This window comes from Cryptotermes secundus, unplaced genomic scaffold, assembly GCF_002891405.2.
Source record: "Cryptotermes secundus unplaced genomic scaffold, Csec_1.0 scaffold721, whole genome shotgun sequence".
In the NCBI taxonomy this organism is placed as follows: Eukaryota; Metazoa; Arthropoda; class Insecta; order Blattodea; family Kalotermitidae; genus Cryptotermes; species Cryptotermes secundus.
The window spans coordinates 665,039-689,371 of record NW_019733845.1 but is presented as its reverse complement, the minus strand read 5'-3'; the positions used below and the strand labels follow the sequence as shown (position 1 = coordinate 689,371).

Sequence of the window (24,333 nt, the reverse complement as noted above, 5' to 3'; positions counted from 1 at the left end):
GGGGGGGGAGGCAAAGGACATGAGCCAGGAACATGGACAAAGTTAAATCTGTGTCTATTGGGAGGATCTCTCTCTTCCTTTACAAGTAAATTGTAACTTCAGTTGGAGGGGAAGGAGAGTCTAAGGACTTCCTAAAATAATAAAATCTACCACTTGTAATGAGCCATGTTATGCTTGCACCAGTACTTCCTGCAACAGACACCAACTATTCTTCAACAAAAGGCCTGCTGTCCAAAACATGCACTGTAAGAGAAGGTACTGAACTGAAAGACCAAGATATAAACTCAGCTAGATAAGTAAATTCCAGCTGGCACCATATCCATTGCATTCTGCCTATCACTGCACACAGAAAAGCATTTGTCAACCAGAAAATCAAATTGTTAATAAGAGACAGTAGGAAACGTACCTTCCTCTTGCACGGAGGGTGTTTCTGTTGATTCTGGCAAATTCACTCGTGACACACCATCATTTGGGGCTGATGGACTCCTTGCATCTTTCTTTGTTTCAGCAGGAGGCATTTCTGGAGTTGAAGCTGTAGCCTTTTGCTCACTTCCAGTGCTAACCCTACGTATGATGTCTGGTGTGGAAAATAATGCAGGTCCAAGAGCTTCTGCTAAGTGGGCTGGCGGTTTACGATTTTCACGTTTAGGATAATTTTTCCTACCATCAATTTTGGAAGCTTCTGTGCCTGTAGGAGTTGAAGGTGGTGTTGCAGATGGTGGCTGAAGTACATCGGTGGAATGTTTCCTTACTGGACTTTTCACTGGGACTTTCTTTTCTGGACTTGGCGGTGTTACAGGCTTCTCAGGGGTCTTTTTAGTCTCTGTTACTTCATCCACCTTTCCTTCTGCATCTTTGCTCAGATTGAGTTTTTTCTTTAGATTACCTTTCCCATAAACTTTCACAACCTTTTTTATTGTTCCAATTTCAAGGTCTGAATTTTCCACTTGTCCTTCCTGTTTTCCTACAATTCTTGAAGCATCTATCCTGTCTAACCTAACTCGTTCACTTCCCACTGATTTTATTAATGATTCCCTGTCTGGTGACTGGTCCATTGCAGCAAGTGCAGCAGCCATTTCTGCCTCTAAACGCTGGGCCCGTTCAATGTCCTCTGGTCGACCAAGTCCTCCACGGCCACGACCTCCCCGTCTCTTAGCCCCCACCTTGCCGAGACCACGAGCACCTCCACGATCCCATGACCGACCACTACCCCTAGTGCGAGCTCCCCTTGGCATCCGACGATTACCACCTCTGTATTTGGCTCCAAACCTACCACGTCGTCGGCCTGAGCCTCCACCAGGGCCCACATATTCTTCATCATCAGCATCAAGCTCTTCATCACTCTCTTCTTCAGATGCATCCAAATCCTCATTTTCTTCATCTTGGCCAGGAAAATGTGTGAAATCAGCTTCATTATCTGAAAACACACAATGCAATATAATAATCTCAAGAGTACAGTTACTGAAATATTATGAAGATAATTTTTCTAAACAGTTCAACTTTGTCTCAATATGACAATTCTGAACCACAAGTACTCAATATAGCATGTGTCAGTTTCCTTCTGCACTTCATGGTACAACCCAAAACATAATCAAACTTCATCTTCTAAATGGTCTCATGTGTGCTTATGGAAGTGTGTGCATTGGTGCAAGCAGTGTTCGAAGATGGGTGAAACATTTTAAAGATGGGAACACCAGCATCGAAGATGAGCCTCGGAGCGGTCGTCCTCGAACAGCCTCAACTGAACACAACAAGGAAAGAGTGGATGAGATCATTCAAGATGACAGGCGTGTGACTGTGGACACAACAGCCCGAAAATTTGGAATACGGCACAGTGCAGTACAGGAGATGATTGAAAGCTTGGGCTATAGGAAAGTTTGTGCTCGTTGGGTCCCATGGTTATTGACCGAAGACCAGAAAAGGTCAGCGAAAAGCCATCACCTCAGAACTGCTGCAGAGATACTGACACGAAGGCGATGATTCTTTTCTTGCTCTGTATTGTGACAGGTGACTAAAGCTGGTTTCACCATTTCGAGCCTGAAACGAAACGGCAGAGTATGGAATAGCAGCATTTGCATTCTCCATCAAAAAAGAAGGCAAAGACAGTGCCATCAGCTGCAAAGGTGATGGGCACAGTCTTCTGGGATGCAGAGGGGATTATTCTGGCCGAATTCCTGGAGCCTGGGCAAACCATCAATGCTGCTTGTTATGTCCAGACGCTGCACAAGCTCCGTCGTGCATTGGGTGATAAACGTCCAGGATGAAACATCATCATCCTGCATAACAACGCTCGCCCCCACGCCACTTGCCTCACATTGGAAGCAATTGTAAAGATGGGGTGGGAAGTTCTTCCACACCCCTCCTATAGCCCTGGTCTGGCACCCTCTGACTACCATCTTTTTGGATTTGTGAAGGATCAGCTGCATGGACAACATTTTGAGACAAGGGAGGCAATTCAGAAAGCAGTGCGTCAGTGTCTTTGGATGGCTGGAACGGAATTTTACAGAAGGGGAATTTTCAAACTCCCAGAACGCTGGGAGACGTGTACAAAGAAGTGGCGATTCTATGGAAAAATAAAGAAAGGTCTGTCAATAATAAAGCATGTTACTTTACAAAAAATTGCTGCTCATGACTTTCAGTACGACCCTCGTAATTACTTTGCATCAATATTTTGCAAGTATTACTAATAGGTGAGAGTATCCCTTTGTCAATCAACATAATTTATTCGATTTTGCTAGACACCCCCTTCCCTCAAGATGATTCTTCAATCACACAAGGCAAATATCATGGTCAGTGGCGTTTCTCGGGGGGAGGCCAAGGTTATCTGGGGCCCAACTGAGTCAACTGGAGGTGAAACATTCACAACACTGGCCAACCAAAGGGAAACAAAGACACGTGTTTCGCTAAATAAGAAAAACAGGAGCACACTCTTCTATTGTAAAAATGGTGGTGTCGCTCTGTGTAAGGTGGTCTGCTTTGAGAAGTGCCACCCGCGTCAGAGTATATCATAAACTGTGAAGTGATGCAGTTCAAACTCGTGTACAGTCTGAACAAAATATTATTGTATATAGTGTGACTATATTTACAATATCACCACGATTCAAGGTTGAAGAAAAAACAATGGGTAAGTCCTTTGGAATTTCATAACATATATAATAAAGATTATATTTTGCATTTCATGATAAAATATAATCACAGTTAATTTTCGTTTGTAAAAACTGCCTTTTGAGTATATGTAGAAAATTGTATTGTCTTTCAGACTGTTTTTAGTTCGTATTTCTATGTTGCATAGAACGGAAAATATGTATTTGTTTCTGAAAGTTTGCAATGTTAATTAATTAGGGTGATTTAAATACCGGCCGCAGAGGGCTCCCGGCAATTTAAAAGTCCATACGTTAAAGGTTAACAGGCTTAACTTGTTCATTTCTCTTGAAAACAAATACTAATGTTTCACTTTGTTTATATAATGTTTTCTACAAAGTGTTCAGAATAAAAGGAAACTTCAGTGTGCCACAGCTACTTATTAGGCCTCACCGATCATACCTTCCAACAGTTCTAATCAGTCACTTCTGGAAGAGGCGTGTGTGTTCATAACCACTATTAAAACATCGACCCCTTTCTGCGGCTTGAAACCTACTGTTACAGTAGCAGAAGAAACTGAGAGGTAAAATGATAAGAAAACACCAGATGTTCCAGAAAATGCTCAAAGTGGTTACCAGCAGCACTTAAACATGCCTCACATCTTCAATGAAATCCCTGCAAAACACACTGAAGTTAATCAGCCAAAACTGAAGCAATCAAAATCCTTATCTGGAGTGCTTCAGCAGTGTGAGGTGTGTTCCTGTACATTTTTCCTTTTAATTTTCCCCACAGAGGTCACAATCACCAAAATCAAGCAATCTTGGAGACCACAATCCTGTACTAATGATTCTGTCATCAACACCTCTGAATGAATTTTATACAGTATGCACAGTAGCACTGTCTTGTTGAAGGTAGCCAAACTGCCCACCATCAGTCAGCTGTTCAAAAAGTATTTCCAATATATACCTAACATACTGGTCCAAGTTCAAGGTTTTTGGTGAAACAATGGACCAATAATTCACATAGCATTTACAACACATCATACCCCAATCTTATGTCAAGTAACAGAATCTGGTGCACTGAGAGAATACTCATTACTCCAGATTCATGTGTCCTGACAATTTATGTAACTGCTTAAAGTATGCGTCATCTTTTATGAAGAGCAGTTGAGGATCAACAAGTCCATTGTGCACAATTTTCAGCATTCAGTCAAAAAACTGAGTTCTCTGTGGAGCACCAACAGGTTTAAGCGAATGCATAACTCTTGACTCTACATGGACAAACAATCATTAATTTAGGTGCCTTAGAAGCACACACACCTGTCTCTTGTGACTATCATCTTATTTAATGAAAGCTAATCTGTAACTGTGCCCCAATGTCTTGAAGCCTCTCATCTGTAAGCACTGTTTTCTGGCAATGTCATGTTTCACCCTGTAATCCACCAATTCTTTATAAATTTGGACATGCCAGATTTTGTAGGCACACGTGAATCTTCTGATGAATTTCTCCCTGATGTGCATGTTTCAACAGTAAAATTTCTCTATCAGTAGTGTAAATCACTGGTTATAAAGAAAAATATAAAATCTTGAACTGAGCACATAAGTACAACTCTGATTTTATCACTTCTGGAACTGTTACCAGGGCTGGCAGGCAGGACAGGAAAGGCTGAAAAAGTAGCCGGCCTACCTACAGCACTGTCGTGTCCTCTTATTTCGAGCCCACAGTACCACCTGAGCACTGTATGATCTCAAGGTGCACATATCTGCATTAAGAACATGACCTGAACACTGTACTATAGCTAACGCAAGAAAACCAATATACATACCAAATCTTACAAATTCAGTCCTGTGTCACTTCAGCAAGTAATATGAGTGATACAGCACTAGAACCTTCAGTTATAAGAAACATGGAGATCTGGTCAAAACTTATAAAACCTGCTTTCTAGCTGTACAGACTTCCAGTCTTATAAATCTTATATTATTAATGTTATATTTTTATAATGTAACTTCCTAAGTCAACAATAAAATGCAATTTAGCTCATGGGTTGACATGATAACCTGGTGAAGTGATGGTCACAGGACTGAATACTGAATATTTTCCTTCTGCTTGCACCTGTAAAAATATTACATAGAGAGTACTATGATTATTTTCTTTTGGGGACAAATTTCTTACACAAATTCTGAGTACAATACAGTTCTCAAAACAGAATCTCAAGGACTGCACCACTTCCACAGATGTAGATGATGACATACAAACAATATGTCACACATAATTTGTTTCTATATTTACAATCTACCTTCATACAAAATTTCAGTCTTTGCTTCAACTGTCCATAGCTTTAAAAAAGTGCATACTTTTCAAAGCTCTATCACAACACATAATTTCAGCCCCTGTATTAAGGGGAAAATCAGTGCTGCTCAGTTGGTATAGTGAAGGCCTACAGCCTGGACAGACAGGGTTCAATTCTTGACAGACGTAAGACATTTTTCTCTACTCCACAATGTCCAGACTAGCTCTGAGGCCCAAGCAGCATCATATCCAATAGGCACAACTCCAGCTATTCAATTAACACTATCAATATCAATAATCTTACAGCTGTTATACACTGCATCACTGCAGAAATAAACTTAACCAATTATTGATGTTGTCTGATCAGAAAGAATGAAACAAATGGCCAAAGAAAAGAGAATAAATGTATGAAGAGGCAAGCATGCAAATAAGAGATAAAAGGAAGAAAGAAACAAACAGAAAAGTAGATAGGTGAAAGAAAATAAAGATCAACAACAACAAAAAAGTGGAGTAATTATGGTTAGAGTACACAAGTGTTCCAGAAATACCTCCATAAAAATAGAAGCATGTTAGCAGGCTAAAACTACAAATAAATATCTGCAATCTCTCCTCTTCCAAGATACAACCTGACTTAGCTTGAATTTCATTCATGTAGTATATTTAACAAGAGATGGAATCTTCTTCTCCCACACTAACTGCATATGGAACAATGAGACTCCCTATGCATTAGGATCATCCAACTTTCAACAGCAATTAGTTTTCAGTCAATGTTAAGGACAGGAGCTGCCAGCTATGCACATCTCTACAGACAGAAGTTTTTACAAAATACAATGCCAGCTCTCCTAGATGTGCCACTTCAGGGGAGAAACACAATGCAGTTTCATGCACAATGGCACTCCAGCTCATTACATCCTCATAGCATGAGAAATGCTGGAAAATCTTCAGATTTTACTGGACTGGACCTGAAGGCACAACTCACTGGCTGGCTAGATCCCCATGACGTCAATTCATGCAGTTTCTGCAAAGGGGGGAACACGAAGACCTTGGTCTACACTCAAACTCACTACATAATAGATGAAGCTTTGGCAGTGGATTCAAAACATGTATCAGACTCATCTAGCAACACCTGGACCTCATGAGCACATCAGGCAGTCCTTAATGCACCAGGTTAGACTGTGCGTAGAAACTGCCACAGACCATTTTCACCGCAGTCCTCAAGTCCTAGTTTTAAACGTAACGTTTATTAAATTACTTACAGATTTATCTCCCCCACCCTTCCAGAGCAGACTGTATGGGATACTGACAGGGTGTTCCTGCATTCATTTCCTTCTGTTCTGCTTCAAGTGTTTGTACTTAGTCGAAAGGGATTTCAAATAATCAAGTTCATGTTGAGGTATGCACTTTCATTATGAACGTTTGTATGAACGAAATTCCGTAACATGAAACAATGCAAAAGCAATGGCTATCTGTATAAAACTGTCCCAAGAATGTGTATTAAAATGAAAGCTATGGAATGCCGAAATACATATTCAAACGACCATAGTGCAGACAGTGGACACTACATAGGCATACATGTATGCAGCTAAACAATGAAAGAGTTAAATCGGAAGAGGGCCCTGTCCAGTTCCCCATCTGATAACAAACATTTCTTTATACATTACCGTATTAATGCAACTTTTATTTCTGTCTTTGATATGTCCTATCTTACTATGATGTATTTTGGCCATATACAGCCAACAGCAGGTACACACGTTTTCTCATTAAAACTGTTTCACTACAAGTCAAATTACGTTTTGCCATATTAATTATAAACTGCTGTCTGTTCTTAAAAACTAGAATTTCATAAAATATTTGTTAAATGTGGAATTTGTTGCACTTCATTCAGTTGTCTCAATACGGGTGCTTCGTAGTATATGCTGCTTGTATGGGTGTTCGGGTGCTGTTAAAGCATGCACATTGCATGTGTTGTGGTGCTGTGTAGACATTACTTTATTTTTGGTTACGTTCTTTAGCTGCCCATGTGTGTGGCGTTTATGACCACAGAGGAACATAGGAAGTACCCATGTCAAGACAACCAAATCAAGTGCAACAAATTCCACATGTCAACAAATGTTTTATTAACTTTTAGTGGTTAAGAACAAACAGCGATTTACAATTAACTTCACATGAACATCTGATATGCAATTCGACATGCAGTGGAACAATTTTAGCAAGAAAATGTATACCTGATGATGGCCACATATGGCTAATCATGTAAAAGTGAGATACGATATATACTAAAGATAGAAATAAAAGCTGCACTCAGAATGGTAATATATACAGTATGTACTAGCATTTACATCAGTGCAACAGGATGCTTAAGTACAATATTACAAAAATTTATTTTCCTACCTGGCAACTTGTCCTCCTGCAGCGCTTCAGAGAGTCCAGTAGATGGCTCTGCTCCCAGTAACTGGGGTGGTATTGTTGGCATTTTTGCCACAAGAACCTTTGCCTGCCCTGGAGCAACTGTCATACCAGGTATAACACTTGAGGATACTGAAATAAAAAAAATTAAGCATTCCCAAGAAGCCTTTTCACTGGATGATGATGGTGGTTTTGGTACGGTAACATACCAGGCTAACATGAACAGCCTACATTCAGTGTACGTCACTTAAGATGACACCAATTAAGATGAAAGATTTGAGGTTTTCACGGCGGTGACTATGAAGAAAGCTGTCTTCTGGGATGTGGTGCTGTGTAGAAATTGTGTTAAATGACGTTTCGGAGGAACGTATCACCTCCATCTTCAGGGTAGGAGACAAGAAGAAACCCGTGAGCGAACTAGCTAGAGCAGGTGCAACAGTCTGTTCCTCCGAAACGTCAGTTAACACAATTTCTACACAGTGCCACTTCCCAGAAGATGGCTTTCTTCACCAACTAAGATGTCTTCCTACAGTTCAGTTTAATGCAGACATACAGTAATGAGATGACACTTTCACTTAGCCTCTAGGAGTAATATTTGGCAAGTGCATTCACGAGTTAAAGGCTCGCATTCCGTTATTACCTTATTCATATCAGGATCATGTGTTGGTTTTGGAGATAATCTTCACTGCTATCAGCCTTGAATTATTTGTTACCATTTTAAAAGGTCTATAAAACACACTTTAAACAATAATACAAAATAATGAAGTACATTAATTAATCAAGAATAGTGCTGGGAATTGGCAATAAGAATCAAGCCTTTACTGAACACTAAAACAAGCAGGCAAACTCAATAAGATGGATCCTATAGAAATAATTTATGTGGACAAGAGATGGATGGAACTGACCCAAAATCATGTCCATAGGCAGGCTTTGGAATTAGTGGTGCTGAACCTTCAAGTTCAGTATTAACTGTCATGTCAGCTACTAGTAATTAATCCTGTAATTCACATAAATTTTCAAGTAATGCAGATGAATATTTAAATATATAATATTTTATTTGATTACCATGATCCTGTTGTGCTGGCAACTGACTCCCTTCGTTTTTTGTAGTAGTGACACCAGTTTCTGGTCCAGTACTTGTCAGAATTTGTTGTTTTTGTTTCTGTAGTTGGGGTCTCTTTTGCTTTTGTAACTGTTGCTGCTGAAGAGTTCTGTTAGATGCTATTAACAGTCTCTGCTGGCCACCTGCCATAATTTGCCCCAACTTTGCACCAGTTAAGGTCACTAAGTGAGCACTTTCCCCTGAGACAGGAACAGCTACAACCTATGCATAAATTGTCAACCAATGAGCTTTCAGATATGACAAAAACAAGAACAGACCTGTGAACCACATGGTCATACATATCATTTTCTTGTATTCTAATAAATACATGCCAGTCTGAAAAAAGTTTTGAAGACAGTAAAACTCCAATTTAAGAAGCCTGTACTTCATACTTTCCTGAATTTACGGTGTATTTTTTGTGGCCCCAGCTCAAGTTCCATATTACTAATATATTATTTTCCTCAATTTAACATTTATCAATTTAAATGTTACATTTTACTTCTGAAATTCTGACTTTCATGCATGTTTTGGACCTTGTTTTAGCATTGAAAGGAACTCTTTTGCAAGTTCCAGACTGCTTGTGGCCACCCTTGGGTAGCTCAAGGCCATCATTAGCATGGCATGCAACACAGTGGCTGTCTCCAGCCATACTTTGCTCACCCTCCATATCAGCTGGAAGTGATTACTGTTTTTTTGTGTGTTGTGTTTCTGTGTCACAGTTTTTAAGAAGTGATTCTGAAGGCCATAGAATTGAAAAGCAAAGTGTCAACAATAAGTGAGAAAGTGAAAACTATTCAGATGGTACAAAGAATCTAACTGTGAAGTGCTCTGTGCTGCATCCATCATTATTAAGTAGCATAGTACTACAGAAAGTTGCAGTTCTTCAAGAGGAAAGTTGGTGAGGGGCACATTCTGAAAAATAACTTTTACTTTAATAAATGAACAACAATCAGTGCCTTATTACTGATTTCATTAAGCCTTAATTGCCATTTTAGTGTACTTTCTATAAGCCCCATTTAAGGCACAAAAAGCTTGTCCCCCAGACAAAATTTAAATCAGTGTTTCACTGTATATGCTAGAGCTTTTAATGGAATCTTAATTATGTACCATGCACCAATTTTCTGCACAATAAGCCCTTTCTGAGATAATGATGCTTTTCTATAAACCTGATATAATGTAATCAAAATTAAACTTGCCTCATCATTTTATTGCAAATCTCCAACATTAAGTTTTGTCAAAATCTACTATGTAAATATCAGCAACGTCTGAATGGCATGAACAACAGGATGTAATGTATTCAGATTTCCAGTTCAAACCTCAGATGAGAAACCTGCAATCCTGAAAGTGTCATTAGGAGTCTTTGCTTCTCAAGAATAAACTCAAATGTACCTGTTTTTGTACCGTTACTTGGCCACCTGTTGTACCAGTTAATGCTGAGGTGATCTGCTGACGTCTGTCTGTTATTACCAAAGGCTTAATAAGTGGAACAAGACTTGCAGAAGAGGGACTTGAGGGTGGTGGTGCCAGAGGTGGATTTATTGGCTTGATTTGCTGTACCATGACCATTCCAGGCGCCACAGTTCCCAATTGGCCACCCCTTGTTGTTCTAATAATTCCACGACCAGTCCCTCTTGACGATCCTCGATATGACTGTGATGAGCGAACAGCACTTATATCTTTCCTTGGACGACCTGGTCCTCGTCCCTGTATCAAGATAATGACAACAAATAAAACTCTATAAGCTAAAACAAACTGACATAGACACTGAAGCAGCCAGGTTTCAACATCTTCATTTGTACAATTCTACCACAGGCAAATGAAGGAAATGTATATTCCAAATGGGCCATTTATTTTATGTACTCGTTTGGTGGTGAGGTTCATTTATTGCAAATACTAATCCACTACTATGATCACATCAAGGATGATAATGGCTAGGACACATAGCACGCATTACACAACTTTAGATGAAAACGCTTATAGAACTTTCGATACAGCACCTTAAGGTAAGTGATCCGTTGGGACATCTAGGCACAGATATGTGAATAACACTAAAACGAATCTTAAACAAACCAGATGTGAAGATACAGACTGTATTTACCTGGCTCGTGATTGAGTCTAGTGGCAGGGTCTTGTAAACATGGTAATGTACCTTCAGCTTACACAAAAGGTGGAAATTTCACTAGCTGCATGATTGTCAGCTCCTCAGAATTGGTCCAAGGAATCAGAATATATTATGGCACAAACAAATCCAATGATGCAGAGGTAATCAGATTATAATACTGAATTACATGGCCACAAATTTTTCCTTGTATAACTCTAATATTAAACATGTAAAAGTGTTATAGACATAAATGAGGTCCACATTTTTCAGGCATGTAACAACTGTTTATATTGTAATGTGGATGGATAGAATGTTTCTAGCCAATGACCTGGTAACAACCTTCAGTTGAGTGCATTGCAACAATAAGACACATGTTTACAGCTTGTTGCTAAGGTGACAGTCAGTGCACCAATGGACTGATGACATATCACATGCCATGTTTCCTGTGTGGTCTGCGTCATCAACAAAAGAACTGTGATTTCTGTGTGGTCCATGCCGTGGCTGCATAATGAGAGCTGTGAATTTGAACTAGAAGTGACAGCAACAGTTGAGTGACAGAGTTCTGAGTTCTCGGTAGGAGACAGCCACGGAAAGTTTGCTGGCGTGCAAGGATTTAAAGCATGAGTAGAAGATTTTATTTATGTGTAATATTTGGAGTGATTTGAAGTGACAATATGATAAGTCATTTTTGAGAAAATTAACAGTTCCAGTCATGTTTTGTACCAAGCTGTGTGTATATCAGACAAATACAGACCATAACCAAGTTCACCCAACACCGTTTAATGTATACCATCAATACAAACTTTCATCAGAATAGGTCAAATCAATTTTAAGACAAAAAATTAGGCAGATGTGTGGATGAAAAGACAGAACCTTACTGGAAACAATGTGTAATATGACAGGCTTTGATACAATTGTTTGGTTGGCAGTATTATCTTAAGGAAACTGTTTTAAACATCACTTTTAAGGCTGCTGCAATTATAAAACAACCAGTGTCACTGTATAATGGCATAAATTCATTTAAGAAGTGGTAACAACTGATGGTTCATTTGACAATTTTCTACAAAGTTTTTGTAACCTGTGTAAGATTTGAGGTTTTCATGGCGGTGACTATGAAGAAAGCAGTCTTTTGGGATGTGGCACCGTGTAGATGTGGTGTTAGCCGACGTTTCGGAGGAACGTATCACCTCCATCTTCAGGGTAGAACGAAAAATAAGAAAATCCACAAGTGAAGAGACACTGAGAACAGGTGCAAGCAGACTAATGTTGGGAATAAACTCAGCTATATGAGAGCAGGGAAGGGAGGGGACAAGTCTACATGGGAAATCACTGGAGAGGGAGAGGGGAAGGGTCTGGGACAGGAGCAAGGTTAGAGCAGGTATAGGATATTGTCGGGGGAGAAAGGAAAGGTTAGTGGGAGGGCATTAACCCTTAAGCTGGGGGTTTTGCTATGTGAGTCGGTCATGGACTGTGTGGCCTTGTGGATCTGGCGTCATGCCCCAGGGGGGGTTAGGGAACAGATGAGATGCTTCCATGACTTGCTGAGACAAAACCCCCCTCTCTGTTCATATTGTCGGGATGGAGTTCAATCTCAATGGCTTCCCTAATGATGCGATCCATATATCGGGTCTTGGTGGCAAGGATGGAGGTATTCTGAAGCTGAATGCGGTGTCCCAAATCAGTGCTCTGTTCAGCTACAGCTACACATGGTAATAAATTGGTTTTAACATAGATTTCAGACCAAGAAATCAACCAGCCCTAAGTAGTCACTGATTACAATTCACAAGCTTCAAGGAGTGGACCTATGTGATGCTTACTGGATAAGTTATCACAGCACAAAAAAAAAGAGGCAGCATTTCTAGAACAGAGTTTCAGATTAAACATACAAACAACTTTATTAGGAAGGACAACAGAAATAACAAAAAAAAAAAAGAGAGAGAGAGAGAGAGAGACCCTCAGACAAACCACATCAAACTTCTCCACTGACAATGATGAATGCATCTCACTGCCCCCCTACAATGATGCCACATCTTCAAAGCAAAATCAATGTCAACACAGTGTTGTGTGTTACAATTTGTCTCATTATTGTCACAAAAGGCACAACTGTGAAGACTGTAAAGTAGCCCTGTTGTCTTACATTACTACAAGCTAGTTGACTACTTAGAGGAATCGAAGAGGAGCAAGGCTGGACAAGGGGCCAAAACGTGTATCTGAAATTTGTTAGAAGAAACCGTTGAAAATTTATCTGACAATATTCCCAGATCTAGCCATATCTTATATAGTTCAATCAATCAGTTTATTTGTTCCAAGAATCCATATTTGGAGATACAACCTCCAGATATAGAACAAGTCAATTACTACATATTAAAATATCATACATGAGTCAGCAATACTACGAAACTTAATTACCTACAGATTTCATACAAATCAATCATACAATACATCGTCCCACTTTCAACAATTCAATACCAAAAGAAACCCAACATCCAACATTTTCTTTTATAGATTAAGTGAGGACAAGATATTTGTCATAACTTAAAACCATAACACACTCACTTCAGAATTTTAGGGACATAAATTCATCAATGGAATGTTTCAACAGCCAGGATTTTAAGTCCCTCTTAAAAAGAGTTAATTTCTTTTAATTTTATCTGCTCAGGGACCTTATTATGCAGACTTTCTGTTACACGTTCTATTTAATTTTCAGTAACTGGACAAAGAAACACTGTTTTTGGACAGAAATTTATCCTCTGTTTCGGCACCTGTGCAAAATTCCCATTTTTACTACTATTTCGATCCATGAGATCATCAATTATTTTGACAAAGTATTTGTTTAACATATCTGCCCCTTCTTGGGGATCTGATATTATATTAGTTCCAATGTGTAAACTGTCCCAATATATGAAGAAAGCAGTCTTCTGGAATTTGGCACCGTGTATATGTGGTGCCAAATCCCAGAAGACTACTTTCTTCACAGTCACTGCCGTGAAAGCCTCAAATCTTACATGTCCCAATATATACTATTGTCACTAAAATGCAAGGGCAAAATATTTTCAAACCTGTTATGGCTCATCAGTTTTGAAAATCTGCATCCAGAAAACAGAATCCTCAACAAAAAACATTATTTTATAATCGCTCTGACAAACTTTGGGCCAAGACATAGAGTACTGAAATAAAGACATCCTGTTGATACCACTGTCTATTCATGTAAAGGCCCTTTGCACGATAGAATCTTCTCAAATCCTGAAGAAATTTTCCAATCATCATGTCCCTGTAGTGTTCTTGGGTGATGGTATGAGCATTGCCTTCCTCATCCTAAATGAAATAGAGGCCTAATATACCGTGTGCTTAGACGGCACACCATATCGTCACACATGTACTATGCAGCAGTTTCTGGACGATAACATCTGGCCGCTCAAAACCAAGGAAGCGAGTTGTCTGGTGACCACTTCCATATGAGTGGAAATAATACTCAACTATGAATACTTTTTCCTCTGTCAAGAGACCCATTTCCAACAACTGCACAACACACCTTCCTTTTCACTGCTGGAATCACGTGCGGCTGGAGCTATGCCCCGTCAACAACCGCACATGTGTGTTCGAGATGTACGAGTTTCAGTACTGAATATTTTGGAGCATACTGTATTTGGCAATGCGGAAGATGAATCTGCGTAAGGGTCACACTACCAGGAAGTGGATACCCACTAAGATTCATACACTGAGCCCTCGGTAACAGCCAAACACAGAATTCAAGCATATCATGAAACCACAAAAGGTACTGTGACATTAAAATACATGTGAGGGACATAAGATGAAATCTGTAGAATCAAGAAAAAACAGAATATGTACGGCACTTTTCCCAACACTATGAAGCTTACTCACATAAATTATATGATCTGCATGTAAATGCGGAACATCACATGTCAGAGAAACAGTCAGAACACCGAACACAAAATCATGGACTACAAACGGAATATAAATATGGAAGAATAACATAGCCAAAAACTACAGAACACTCCTGGTATCTGGACCACAGAATACAATTGAACAAGGCAGAATTATAAATTGTGTATACTCTCATCTTACACAGATACTCGTAACACCAATATACATCTGTTGTTATGATTCCTACTAGAATTTCTAACTCCCAAATATGACATCTGCCAGTAGCAGAATATACAGGCTACACCACAAGAACACTGGGACTTCAGGCACCTGTAGCTTCGGAATAAAAACCGATAAGAGGGAGCAGTTTGAAGTATTTTATTCATCATCTGAAACAGTCTCTTTTACACTCAAGTGGAAGGTGTTAGGTATGAAACACTTCATAACGAGTGTCATCTTTAGCCTTGCATACATCCCATCTGAAGTCCACCTCCTGTCACACATATTATATCATGTCCTTTGTAATACTGCTGAGTGCTGCAGTAATCTTCACTTTGAGTTCGTCCAGTGTAGTCACTCTTTGGCTGTACACCTGGTACTTCACAGTATACCACATGAAAAAGTCCAAAGACATAACAATGGGTTTGTATTTGGACAAGCAACTCACTGGGAAAGGAAGTCATCTGATATCCCAAGCCAAGGTCACTCATCCTGTCATGCAAGCTCTGCAAACCTAAATATCACTCACGGGTCCACTGCAATGAACACAGCAACTCTCCCCCGCCCCTCAAACACACACACACACACACACACAGAGTTGTCAGTAGCTGAGTTGTTTATCTTTACAAGAAATTAAATCACTGCATGCTTGCAAAACAACGTTACTGAACTCCAATCTGTTGCAATGAATGTCAATACACTATTGGTGGGCATGCATCAGACCTTCATTTACACACAAAAGAATGTAACTACTGCTCTTACATACAACGTTCCACTGTGTGGCACACACACTGTGCACTGTGCTAAAGAATTTCTGTACAGCCCATATGCTTCACAAAAATGAAATTTAAAAATGCTCAAGATTAAATTATTTGGTTAGCAGTATCATTTTAAGAACAATATTTTAAACATTTTTAAAACAGTTGTGATCAAAAGATAGCAAACCCCATAGTTTGAATAATACTGAAAACTCACTCGGCCTCTGGTACGAGCTGGCTGTTGTGTGGGCGTGGAAGAGGTAACAATGGGTTGACGAACATGTTCCTGGTCAAAGCTGTTGTCACTTGCATCTGTATCACTACTACCAACAGGCCCGTACTGATGGTTTGGTGTGGCTGAAGTTGTTGGTGCAGATGATGGTGACAGATTGGTATAACAGTGGTCCATGCGAATTGAATCAGTCAACTGAGCTGTCTCTTCCTCCACACTCAGCATGTCTAGCATATATAAAGATGGAATGGTAGTCATTATGCAATTCAAAACAAATTCTCTTAAAATATGGTTAACACCTTTTTAAAAATTAACTTGACATTTTCATCAAACTGTTTTCTTTTTGTCTAGTATTTGTCAATTAGACATAAAATTTTACATTTGTTGAACAGCTATTTATGGTGAAACTCACTCTAGATAAAACATGGTGTAGCCACTTCCATCCAACATTTCTGTAAGATCAAACATCTTACTGGAACTTCATAATAAAAAAATACTTGCGTTTTTATCTCACAACAATGCATCTTGAATTAATATAATATCAGATCCACAGTCAGAAACACTGTAACATTATATATATGTACCAAGTTCAGAATATTTCTAGTGTTGTAAATATCAGATGGAATTTTATGAATCTTTCATCTAGTGAAACTATTGTGTCTGTACTGAAAATACAATGAAATCTGTAAACTGTATGATAAGTTCTGAACCTGTGGAGATTGTGATGTTGAAGAATTACCTGAAAAGTAAATGCATTTTTAAACTGTACAAAACATTTGTGCATACACTACAATAAGTACTATAGCTCTTTTTACCTAATACATTCACGATTTTGGTTTGGTTTGGGTAGAAGTGAAGTTACTTGTCAAACAGAAATACACATATTCACAGTAGGAATAGATGTTGACACACGAGCCTACTTCACATCTGCAACCATAATCATCGCAGTGCCAACCGGAATTAAAATTTTTAGCTGGCTAGCAACAGTTTACAGATCACAACTATCAGATAGAGCAACATGCCTATGGTCGTTAGGTTTCATATTCCTGATCACTATGGGAGGTCTAACAGGAGTAGTATTAGCAAACTCATCAATCAATATCATCCTCCATGATACTTATTACGTTGTAGTTCTGTTCTTTTGGTGTGTGGTGTTCTAAGTAATTACGTAACTCTTTCCAGTGTTAGTTGCTCTAGGTTGTCTATAATTAAAGAAAACTGGACTAAATTAACCCTTACACTGTTGCAGTCAACATATGTCGATTTCTGAAAAACACGGCATCCTTGCTGCAATCGACAAAACCCATATTGTGACTTTAGTTTCAAATCTCAGGTTTCTTTGCACCAATCCCATTCAAACTTGGTGGGTGCATAGAATCATCTACTGGGAATGTAATGAAGCATCATTCATTTCAATGGCTGCATTCTTCTGCCCTCTAGCTTATGAAATGTAAAAGGTTGCATCTGCACAGCAAGGCACTCACTCCGTGGTCATGTGACCTGGGTATTTCACAGGGATAGTAAAAATGGTTTTGTATAGTGCATGGTGCTTTCTATAATAGTTTTAAATAAAGTTGTGGACTTTGGTCAACATGTGACATAGTGATAAGACTAGGATAGTGAATTATGTGCTTTTTTGGTCATCTTGGACAACCCTGATTTAAATGGACTTTTCCCCTGTGAAAAATACTGAATAATTCAACATTTTTGCGACTTCTGCTGCCTGTTCCTTGTCTGGGGTAAGATTAGTTTCATTTTATCACAATTTTTCATACTTTGCACTTAAATTATTTATAAAAGATTTATTAAAAAATAGTTCAGCACAGAGGGTACTGAGAGTTACTTAACATACTAGCAGTGAAAGGATTAAACAAAAACGCCTCATATAATGTCTTTATCAAAGATACGTGAAATGGAATCAGAAAGTATAATTTTTCAAGAGAACAAGACAGAAAAGTATTTATGAGTTTCTATGAATGAAAAGGCTTTGTGTTCAATTTGTAGCAAAACTACTGCTGTTTTGAATGAATATAATACTGCTAGGAATTACAATTCAAAGTACACAGAAAAAAACAAAGAATAATGTCAGTTCCCTGTGAGGAATAACTGGGAGCATTAAAGGGGACTAAGTCATACCAGAATGATGGGGGGGGGGAGTCATAGTTCCTCCACATTGTGGGCACTGTTCATTTGTTGATTAAACAAAAAAAAACTCTTTCTGATGTGGAATTCATAAAAAAATGTTTGCAACACATGATGCAAGATTTATAGCCATAAGAAGAAACTGTTTTCACACGGCAGGTCTGTCTTCTTCAACAATTATCTGACGAGCTGAATATGTAGCAGTAACTTACTTAGTCAGCTCCCAAACAAAGAAAATGAATTTTAAACTTTTGTTTATACTTCTCTGTCGCATATATACAAGCATCATCCACAGAGCATGATGGATTTCAGGTGCCATGGGGGTATCATTTATACTAGATAAGCTGTGCAATACTGAGGTGAGGATGGAACCTTGAGGCACCCTTGTGGCTACATCTCTGGGTGCAGAAGCTCAAATCTTGGGGCATCTGAGCATATCCTGATACAGGCATCTTAAGTCCGTGCACTGTCAGATACACAAAGAAACTCCCATTTAACACTAAACTGAGGTAAGCGGAGGTAATTTTAACACTGAGATTATTGACTTAGCATCACTGAAACTGAATGTTACATGAGGAAAAACCTTAATTAAGGAACATTAAATAGGGTCCATTGCAGATACTTTTCCTCATTATGATCATTCCTCATTTATAAGACACGCACACGCATGCACACACACACACACATATACAGTTTATTATGTTACTCAGAGGCATTAACTCCTGATTCTCCACATGAAGGCTTGTGTGTTTATACAGCCACAAAAAGGCTTAACATAAACACAAGGGGTCAAAGAGATCCTAAGTAACACTTTATCCAGACACAGAACTACCAAGTAAAGTAGAGTATACTCGTAACAGTAGCCAGGTGTCTAGTCCATGGCCATCTTTGTCAACTTATTAATGGGAAAATATATAAGTGAATTGCAACTCACCCTTACCTAGCATGGCTGTAACATTCTCACCAAGGATCTGCTTGGCCTGCTCTGATTGCAATGCTGTCTCCAGCCGCTCCAGTTGTTCAGGATCCATTTCCAGGAATGAATCAACCAAAGTCTCACTAGGCCCTACAGACAAACATTCCTTTTAAAGGTTCAATTTCAAAGATAGAAAAGTAAACTGCATTCCTGAATACTGTAGATATTAGATGTTTTATTTTGTAAGAAAGACAATTTATGGAAAATAAATGAAATAAGAGAAACAAACATATGAAGAATATATTCAAACAAACATGGAGGGCTCTGCATGTAAATTCTGTTCTTTCATCAACCAACAAAAAGAGATATGACATAAAATCATCATTAAAATAAAACAGGAATACTGGTATAAAAAACTGTTAAGAGTAAGAAAGAAGCAGGTTTTTATCAGAAGTAGGTGTCCACCAAGAAGAAACACAGTACCTATACTTAAAATCAAATAATTTCTCTGTATGACAAAATGTAAAACATCTTAGCAGAATACTAATGAATAAAAGCTTTAATTTTTAAAGGATTATTATTCCTAACTTAGTTATTTGTTCTACAGCTACTGCCACTGCTTCTGTTACTACTACACAGTGCATCTTCCTGTAACGTTACATGCACGGGACATTTACCACCGAGCGACAACTGACTTTTGGCTGAGCACTATGATTTCAACTAGATATGAGCCCATAATAACAATGGAAAGTGCTATCTGTAAAATCTGCTGAAATTATTCACCCTCCTATGAGTAAATATACAGTTTTGGTTTTACCTCTTAATGATTAAGACCGAAATTATGTTGAAAAGCATATTATATAATGGCTATCACTGATTATAGTTAAGGCTGCAACAGTGCGGAATAGTATGTTAGGTGTTATCACTGTGAAATGTATAAAGATTGATATACTATCAATGTATATTTTGTACAAATTGTATGTGAAGTCTAGTTTTGTTAGAAACTGTCACACAAACTTCACCATAAACTTTCCAGGGTCACAATTCCAAGCATGACAAATATTCATAAATTTATTAACAAAATCAGATCTACTGCACCACTTCTGTACTAGAACTCTGTATATAATAATGTACACTTTAAGACCAAACAGAGAATAAAATATGTTAAAAGGCAAAGTTGTCCCTGTGCATAATTAATCACCACACCATGGAGGCATATGGGGGAGTTGGGATATAGCTACACCATTATTGACCTTCGCACTAGATGGAGGTGGACAGTCACCTTTATGAACCAGCCACTCTGTCCCTAGGGAAAGAGCTTCCAGTACCAACTGGAGAGGATGCTAGGTGAACCCCATACCTATTCTAGACATTGTGGAGTAGAGAAAAATCTCTTGTCCCTGCCAGGAATTGAACCCTGGCCATCCAGCCCATCACAATATTGACTGAGCTACCCTGGCTCCAGAAAAAAGAGAGACAACTCAAATATTCACCATGAGAGTCACTGAAACATCTTACACATTGTCAAATCAGAAGTGAAAGCAAGAAAACAGTTTAAATTTTAGCTATAAAAGACAAAATTTTAGAAGCTGCTCACAAATAATTTGCGTCAACCTCCACCTGTTTAAAGAACCTAGTGTCTGCATGTAAAAGAGCAGTATTTTCAGCACCTCTTAAAATTCAGGTAGTCACTAGCTAGTAGTCAGCGAGTGACAGAACTTTGCAACTTAGAGGAAAAATGCATTGTACAACACAGAATAATCTAAATTTGTTTATGATAAAAATGTGATTTATTATCAAACATGAAAATATGCGCAAAGTTATGAGTTAGCCTCAATTCTCCAAACACAAAATATTCAAATTACATTCTCAAAAGCTGTCACAAATCTTTAACTCCTTATTGACTAATGCTGTCTCCAAGACAAGATCGGCCACTCTGCCAAAACAGAAGTATCACGTCACCAAGAAGTTTTGAATTTCACGCTTAGGCTGCATTAATAAATTCATTTTGTCATAAACAGACAACGGTCTCACATTCTTCTGTGATGCTTCTTTGGCCAAAGAATGCATTCCATTTATTCATTTACAACAAGGAATATCTAACAAGATAACACTGCAACAGCAGGGTTACACTGCCTTTCAAATGGAAGTGCAGGGGCAGGTGAAGGTATCATTAAAGAAATTTTCAAAGGACTGGAAGTAACTGAGAGAATGTAAATGTACATGACAGCATCACAGATGCAAGTAAAATATAATTTTTTTATAAAACATACTATTAAAATTTAAGTTCCACATCACAATATAAATATTTTTACAGAATTCTGAGATATGGTCATATGCTAAATTTTCTGTGTCTGTGTGTATTTCGCACGCATTCATGCCCCCCCCATACATGCACGCATGCACACACACAGAGAAGTAACTGGTGACCCTGCTGCAATACCATAAATCATTTAATTAAACTGGAAGGAATGACACACCACTTACATCAACTCACACCAGACGCTCTGACTCATGAAGCAACTGGCCAATAGCCTTCAATATTGCTTGCATATACATTTTGAACAGAGCCATTAAGTGAGTTAATGCATTATGTACCTGTCAACTGTAATCCCAAATTCCAGCTACTGCATTAAATGTTCAGTCTGTAACATTGCTTCTTGTGTCAAAATGCAATGTCACAGTTAAACATAAAATTACTACTTAGATGTGATATCCATGTGAAAAACAATGATAATATTCTGGTATAAATTTGAGGATATTCCAGTGCCAAACTGAAAATAATCATAGACAATTTTAGAGAGACAGGATCACTACTGGACACAAAAGAACAGGATCAAAATGGCAAATGCTCAATGAAGAGGTACCGGCAAAGCTGGTGCTGGGCCTGAACATTCTGCTTGAAAATCCCTTAGCCATCTTGCAGAGATTGTGGTTTAATGTTTCAAGTTTGCTGTTTCAAAGAGTAACTCCAATGTGTAAATGTCATTTTTACAAAGATTCAATGAAAGCGTGCATAACTGGGGCCATTTCTGGCATCAGCTGTAACCTGGACAAGTTACACTTGTGACATGTTGGCTTACAGGCTTGTCAACAGCTCTGCAGGTCTGAACACATACTGAACGACTGTTACAAGGAACCTGCCTCTCTCTCACTGGACTGGCTGACCAATTTGCAGAAGGCTCTCAAATAATCCCCCTCATACATGCTTGTGCATTTGTTTCTTGATAAACAGAATATGATGCATCTCCACATCAGATTTCATTACGTTCAGTTACAATGTTTTATTAGGTATTGTTATTAGACAGAAAAATACAGTCTGTCACCACTAGGTCACTTTCCACTACCAACCACATACAAGACACTACACTTCTCCCAAATACAACACAAGTGGGGAGAAAAATGCAAGCACATACCCACAAGCCAACAAAAAACATACTATATCAATATAAGGCAGGGAAGAATCCCAAAGAAATATACCAGTGGAAAAACTACACACAACTATTACACCTAAACAGAACACATGAAAACCTTTTACAAACACTTCATTTTTAATTTTAAGCATTTAACATTTTAACTAATATTACTTAATCTTAAAGGTTAACACTCATTTTATATATATATAATGGTATTACATCTTACTAAAAAAACCAGTATTCCAATATGTAAACACCAGGCAATGTTGGAATACTGGCAGACCAATATAAACAAGTCAAATAGCTGATGATGGCTCAATGAACTGAAACCTGTTGTAAAAGAACAACAAATACATGGCGTATCCATGTTTCTTATTGTGGTGAAGGAACAAAATCGAGCAACAAAAATTCAATTAATAAAGTTGCCATATTTTCAAAGACTCATAAACACATAAAATATTAAGCTTCTACATAATCAGTAGAGAAAACAACAAATTACAATTTGAGAAATGACAATGTAACACATTTAGCATATTTTGCTCCTGTGTCAGCAGACATGAAACAAACTTGTCTGAGATATGATTTATTCAGAAATTTTCAGGTAAAATGGCTTGAAAGGCACCATACAAAATGTTTACCTCCACCTCCATTCCAGAAACAGTGAATCTTCACAGCACATGCACAATAAATCATGTCATAAATGCCATGCTGTAAAAAATATCTCAAAATGCAATAATACACTGGAACATGTTCATCACAACAGCGTAGCGCATTATGTAATTTATCTAAGATACAAACTGAGCCTTAATACTTCATCAGACCTCCTATTAAAGTAAGCAAAGTGAAGCTATCCCTGTAACAGGACATTAAGGCCCACAGGGTTGTGAGATGTTGAGGGTCCCACATTATCTAGACAATTGGCACAAAGATGGCGGTAAGGTTGTCAGCCTTACGCACTGGCCGCGCTTTACTCCCCAGGGAAATTATTTAATTAATTCCTGGTACTCATTTCTGTTAGAGGCTGGGTCAACACAAGGGGCATAGTGGGGCTGGAAGGATTAGGTCAATTGAAAAAAAATCCAGTGACCTCATCGGGACTTGAGCCCATGACCTTCCAGATTGTAGCATAGCCCCTCAACCAACAACGCTACCACGTGCCCCCTATTTGTGTGTGTAAAAGGCATTAGATGCTCCTCTACACTCTTACCTTCGGAGCTGTTCGCCTGGGCCGTAGATGGAGGATAAAAACCCTCGACTGTGAGGTTGACATGTGGATTTCCATCATTCTGACTGTCACAAGTGCCATTTGAATCCTGACTGCTATCATCACCCTGTGTAGAAGCCCCCACTCGCACAACACTCACTGCGGTGTTCTGCTGATTTGCTACAGAAAGAAAATTATTTTAAAGTACATAACATAATAAATGCTACTTAAAACCTAATGAAGCCTCTTCACACAAATGCTCACAAAACTGTGGTATTTTTTCTTCTACCTGCAATGCAGCAGGAGGCTGATTAAAAGAGAATGATAATGACAAATATACAGACAATGCAAATCTGAATAATGAAACAAAACAAGGGCAGAAAGATGATGTAAAAATATTCTCTCAAGCCAAAAGATTTAAATCAAGCTTCCCGGCAATCTTTCAATTACAAAACAGAAAAGATGCTCTGTTCCTATACCCCAAGTCACAAAAGTGTACACAGAAAGTAAAGGTATATTTTCACAATTCATAACCATAGCATTGGGTGGAGGTGGGTGGCCAGCTTCATGATCCAGCCACTT

General features: G+C 38.5%; 1 protein-coding gene across 5 annotated transcripts in view; it reads right to left on the bottom strand.

The window, feature by feature from the left end:
- Positions 1-24,333, bottom strand: part of LOC111868257 (death-inducer obliterator 1) — a 78,395-nt gene that overhangs the window by 43,528 nt on the left and 10,534 nt on the right. For 4 of the 5 annotated variants that reach the window (XM_023858740.2, XM_033752984.1, XM_023858739.2 and 1 more), the window contains 7 exons: positions 23,755-23,931; positions 19,150-19,281; positions 16,059-16,300; positions 10,268-10,582; positions 8,842-9,100; positions 7,762-7,908; positions 407-1,417 (listed from right to left, as the gene is read on the bottom strand). In XM_023858740.2, the coding sequence (XP_023714508.1) occupies positions 407-1,417; positions 7,762-7,908; positions 8,842-9,100; positions 10,268-10,582; positions 16,059-16,300; positions 19,150-19,281; positions 23,755-23,931 (2,283 nt within the window). The remainder of the gene's footprint in view (positions 1-406; positions 1,418-7,761; positions 7,909-8,841; positions 9,101-10,267; positions 10,583-16,058; positions 16,301-19,149; positions 19,282-23,754; positions 23,932-24,333) is intronic. The other variant, XM_033752985.1, reaches the window with a different exon arrangement.